General features: G+C 50.7%; 1 protein-coding gene across 1 annotated transcript in view; it reads left to right on the top strand.

Annotated features, from left to right (window-relative positions):
* Positions 1-292: 292 nt before the first annotated feature.
* The window catches only part of spi1b (Spi-1 proto-oncogene b), a 168,045-nt gene continuing 162,337 nt past the window's right edge, over positions 293-6,000 (top strand). The window contains exons 1-2 of the mRNA XM_078548810.1: positions 293-559; positions 666-759. Coding sequence (XP_078404936.1) covers positions 536-559; positions 666-759 — 118 coding nt within the window. The 5' untranslated portion in view covers positions 293-535. The remainder of the gene's footprint in view (positions 560-665; positions 760-6,000) is intronic.

Here is a 6,000-nt window from a genome sequence, read left to right as displayed (position 1 = left end):
GGGGGAAGCCTTATGGGGAATTTATCTAGCTGCCAACATTTGAGAAAGGAGCTGTTGGTGAAGAGGACTCTGGCCCACCCCACAGGGCATCTTCCTCAGCCCTGACAAGCTAGCTGGAGCAGCAACCCTAGACATCAGGGCCCTGTCTGCTTGGCCTGGCCACTAAGGGCTTGCTTCTGTCTCCTCTGTGGATGAGTGGAGTACACTCAAGAGAGAGAGAGGTGGAGTCTGCTGACACCAGCCCTGATCAGGAGGTTCCTGTTTCTCTGGGTGCTGGTTACTAGCGCTCTGAGGCAGCGGCTTCTAGCCAAGTGATAGGCGCGCCCAAAACTTGCCAAAGTTGACCAAGCGCTCACTCTGGTGAGCCCGGTTGCAGGAAATCCCTCATTGGCAGAACAACTGGAGAAGGTGCGGCCACTGTTTCTGCTGCTGGACAGGTCTTGGGGATAAAACAAAAAGTATGTTTCTGGCTGTCTGAGGTGCATCCTACCAGCTTCCCCAGAGGGATTGCTCCCGGTTTAGCAACCCCACAGCTATGGAAGGTTATCTCATCGCTCCAGTAAGTACAACCTCGCCTTTGGGTACCCACCATTGATTCTCTTGGGGATATTGTGACCTGCTCCTCGGTTCTTAGTTGTGAGTGTGTTTCTTTGAATTAATTGCAGTATCCCGAGGATATTGTTGCTTACGATAGCGATGTTTGCAGACAGCCACATGAATATTACACCTACCTGAGCAGCGATGGAGAGAGCCATAGCGGTGAGTTGCCCTCTCTCTATCTCATCTCTGGCCACAGCACCTGGACGTTTCCCGGGACAGGGTTGGCTCAGTGAGTCGGTGTGTGGCGACAGGACTGGCCGGTTTCATAAGTCAGAGATATTTATTTGCACATGTTCCAATTGACTCCCGATTAGACAATTTTCCAAGTTGAATCTGCGGCTAAGTTTCAAATCCTGGTGGGAAGCTGAGAGTCCCGAATTGTTGCTCCCCAAGACTCGGCTTCACAGCTCTCATGAAAGTGTTAGTTATCAGAATCAAGATAAAAGGAAGAGGCTTGAGGTTAGCCTGACCACAGTGCAGAGTAAGACCACCACACAGGGCAGAGCTACCCAGTAGAAATGAAAATTTTCATTCATGTTCATACCTAAAAGCGAGTTTCTATAAGCAGATCCATGTCCTGCTGCGGACTGAGACTTTGGCATGAGCTAGCATCTCATAGCTATCCTTCGGTTTGGTCTTACACATTCCGTATGCACACCAAACTGGCAGTGCAAACCAAACTGGCAGTGCACTACAGGCTGAATTGCCAGTGCAATTTATCTCCACATAAGATAATTATTTGGAAGCAGACAAACAAAGCTGCTGTCTAGCACTTGTGCCAGATCTGAAACATACTGCCTGAAAGGGTGAGGGAAGCAGATTCAACAGTCATTTTCAAAAGGGAATTGGATAAATACTTGAAAATATTGCAGGGCTAAGGGGAAAGAGCAGGAAAGTGGGGCTAATTGTATAGGTCTTCAGATAGCTCAGCGCGGGCAGAACGGGCTGATCTGTGCTGTATCATTCTGATTCGATGCAAACTCATTGCAACTTATAAAATTCCTATAGGGCTCAACAGGATAGATGCAGGAAAGATGTTTCCCCTGGCTAGAGGGGTGGGGGGTGGTTGACAACTAGGGGACACAGTCTCAGAGTTAGGGGTAGGCCATTTCATATTGAGATGAGGAGGAATTTCTCCACCCAGAGGGTGGGAAATCTTTGGAATTCTCTACCCAGAGGGCTGTGGAGTCTCAGTCATTGAGTACGTTCAAGACAGAGATCGATAGATTTCTAGATACCGATGACATAGAGGGATGCGGGGATAGTGCGGGAAGATGGTGTTGAGGGAGAAGATCAGCCATGATCTAACCGAATGGCTGAGCTTGAGGGGCTGAATGGCCTACTTCTGCTCCTATGTTCATAAACTGCCTCAAAATGAAAAGCAGAGAGCTGGATCTTTGGAAATTCATTTATGCGAACGTTGTGGAGTAAAGTAGTTTGCATTTCTCATCACCTCACTGTTAATACAGGACTCCCATCAGTTAAAAATCCTGCTGTGATCCAGGCAGGAACATTTCAAGATCAAAAGGGCCCTTTTGAACTGTCAGGCGTTCAGGATATTAATCACTTCCACCTCTCAAGCAGATATGGGGTCAGCAACAGCTTTGTGGTTGTCCAGAGTTTTGTTTCCTTTTGACATCTGTTAGTAAATTTTGCAAGTCAGAGCTGGTGGTGAGAAATGCAAGTGTGCAGCCACCAAGCTGTGTGTGACAGAGACAGTATCAGATGGTCGGCTAGGATGGGGCAATTCTGGGTTCATCTCCAGAGGAAAATAAAACCATCTTAACATCTGACAGGAGTCTGAGAATTCATGTCGTATCACAAATATCCAATTGAGCCCAGCCTGCAAGCTTCATGTGAACTGAGAGCCTTTCTGCATTCTCAGGTGAAGGTAAAGTCCTCCTGCACAATTGGAAACTGAGTAGCAATGTTCTTCCTGGTGCCCCAGTCAATATTTATATGTCAACCACTAAACATAGATTATTAGGTCATTATTGCTGTGTGTGGGATCTTGATTTGTATACATTGGCTGCTGTGTTTCACATATAACACAGTGATTGCACTTTGAAACCATTTAACTGGCTACAAAGCATGTTCAGCACAGCTTGTGGAAGTAAAGGGCAGGCCTTCCTTTCTTTAGCGAGATTGATTTCAGTCAGTGACTCCAGGATCTTTGGTATGTTAGATCAGAATGCAATCTGAAACAAAGACTGGGGAGTGATGTGTCTCAGTCACCACTAACCTGTCACTATTAAAACAGTACGCAAGGCGGGGCAATGACGCAGGGCGACAATTCGACACAGGGTAAATGACAGTAACTGGACAGAATAATATCACAGGACAGGACAACATGGCATGACAGAACAACAATACAGGACAGAACAACATTAAAAGGCAGGACAAAAGTACAGGACCGGATAATCTGACTGTACAGGAAAGCAATACACAGTAAAACACAAATTCAGGACAGGACAGCAAAACAGAATAGCAGAACAATACTGACCAGGACAGCAACACAGGGCAGAGCCACAGCACAGGGCAGAGCCACAGCACAGGTAGAGCCACAGCACAGGTAGAACCACAGCACAGGGCAGAGCCACAGCACAGGTAGAGCCACAGCACAGGTAGAGCCACAGCACAGGGCAGAGCCACAGCACAGAACAGAGGCACAAACAGAGGGCAGAGACACAACAGAGGGCAGAGACACAACAGAGGGCAGAGGCACAACAGAGGGCAGAGGCACAACAGAGGGCAGAGGCACAACAGAGGGCAGAGGCACAACAGAGGGCAGAGGCACAACAGAGGGCAGAGGCACAACACAGGGCAGGACAACAATACAGGGCAGAGCCACAACACAGGGCAGAGCCACAACACAGCACAGGACAACAACACAGGGCAAAGTCACAACACAGGACAGAACCACAACAGAGCACAAAGCATAACACGGGACAGAGCCACAACACAGGGCAGGATAACATCACAGGGCAGAGGCACAACACATGGCAGAGGCAGAACACAGGGTAGAGGCAGAACACAGGGCAGAGGCAGAACACAGGGCAGAGGCAGAACACAGGGCAGAGGCAGAACAAAGGGCAGAGCCAGAACACAGGGCAGAGGCAGAACACAGGGCAGAGGCAGAACACAGGGCAGAGGCAGAACACAGGGCAGAGGCAGAACACAGGACAGGACAACAGCACAGGACAGGACAACAGCACAGGACAGGATAACAGCACAGGACAGGACAACCGTACAGAAGAGGATAGAGCAGGAGAGCGACCCAGGGCAGGAGGGCAGTAGAGCAATACAGGGCAGGACTGCAATCAATAACAGGCCAATGACAGAAAACAGGACAATAGTAGTCGACAGGGCAGAGCCAAAACACAGGGCAGAGCCACAACACAGGACAGGACAACAACACAATGCAGGAAAACAACACAGTGCGGAACCACAACACAGGGAAGAAGAAAAACACAGGGCGGCTCCACAACACAGAGCAGGACAACAACACAGAGTAGGACAAAAACACAGGGCAGGACAACAACACAGGACAGGATAACCATACAGAAGAGGACAGTGCAGGAGAACGATACAAGGCAGGAGAGCGATATAGGGCAGGACAGCAATCGAGGACAGGCCATTAACAGACAACCAGACTACAGCAGATGACAGGGCAGAGTCACAACAAAGGAGAGAGTCACAACACAGGACAGGAGAACAACACAGGGTAAAGCCACAACCCAGGATAACATCACAGGGCAGAGGCAGAACACAGGGCAGAGGCAGAACACAGGGCTGGACAACAGCACAGGACAGGACAACAGCACAGGACAGGATAACAGCACAGGACAGGACAACCATACAGAAGAGGATAGGGCAGGAGAGCGACCCAGGGCAGGAGGGCAATGCAGGGCAGGAGAGCAATACAGGGCAGGACTGCAATCAATAACAGGCCATTGACAGAAAACAGGACAATAGTAGTCGACAGGGCAGAGTCAAAACACAGGGCAGAGCCACAACACAGGACAGGACAGAACACAATGCAGGAAAACAACACAGTGCGGAACCACAACACGGGGAAGGAGAAAAACACAGGGCGGCTCCACAACACAGAGCAGGACAACAACACAGAGTAGGACAAAAACACAGGGCAGGACAAAAACACAGGGCAGGACAACAACACAGGGCTGAACCACAACACAGGAGAGAACTACAACACAGGGCAGAGCAAGAACACAGGGTAGGACAACAATACAGGACCGAGCCACCACACAGGACAGACCCACAACATAGTGCTGGACAACAATACAGGGCAGAGCCACAAGACAGGGCAGGACAACAACACAGGGCAGGACAACAACACAGGGCAGAGCCACAACACATGGCAGAGCCACAACACAGAACAGAAGCACAACACAGGACAGAGCCAGAACGCAGGACAGAGCCAAAACGCAGGGCAGAGCCAGAACGCAGGGCAGAGCCAGAACGCAGGTCAGAGCCAGAACGCAGGTCAGAGCCAGAACGCAGGTCAGAGCCAGAACGCAGGTCAGAGCCAGAACGCAGGTCAGAGCCAGAACGCAGGGCAGAGCCAGAACGCAGGGCAGAGCCAAGCACAGGACTGAGCCACAGCACTGGACTGAACAAAAACACAGTGCGGAACCACAACACAGGACAGGACAACAACACAGTGCAGACAACAACACAGGGCAGGACAACAACACAGGACAGGATAACCATACAGAAGAGGACAGTGCAGGAGAATGATACAGGGCAGGAGAGCGATATAGGGCAGGACCGCAATCGAGGACAGGCCATTAACAGACAACCGGACTACAGCAGATGACAGGGCAGAGTCACAACAAAGGAGAGAGTCACAACACAGTACAGGAGAACAACACAGGGCAAAGCCACAACACAGGGCAGGATAACATCACAGGGCAGAGGCACAACACATGGCAGAGGCAGAACACAGGGTAGAGGCAGAACACAGGGCAGAGGCAGAACACAGGGCAGAGGCAGAACACAGGGCAGAGGCAGAACAAAGGGCAGAGGCAGAACACAGGGCAGAGGCAGAACACAGGGCAGAGGCAGAACACAGGGCAGAGGCAGAACACAGGGCAGAGGCAGAACACAGGGCAGAGGCAGAACACAGGGCAGAGGCAGAACACAGGACAGGACAACAGCACAGGACAGGATAACAGCACAGGACAGGATAACAGCACAGGACAGGACAACCGTACAGAAGAGGATAGAGCAGGAGAGCGACCCAGGGCAGGAGGGCAGTGCAGGGCAGGAGAGCAATACAGGGCAGGACTGCAATCAATAACAGGCCAATGACAGAAAACAGGACAATAGTAGTCGACAGGGCAGAGCCAAAACACAGGGCAGAGCCACAACACAGGA

Source organism: Cetorhinus maximus, chromosome 9, assembly GCF_964194155.1.
Source record: "Cetorhinus maximus chromosome 9, sCetMax3.hap1.1, whole genome shotgun sequence".
Taxonomy (NCBI): Eukaryota; Metazoa; Chordata; class Chondrichthyes; order Lamniformes; family Cetorhinidae; genus Cetorhinus; species Cetorhinus maximus.
The sequence above is the reverse complement of the archived record's forward strand: the minus strand, read 5'-3'. Positions and strand labels throughout refer to the sequence as shown.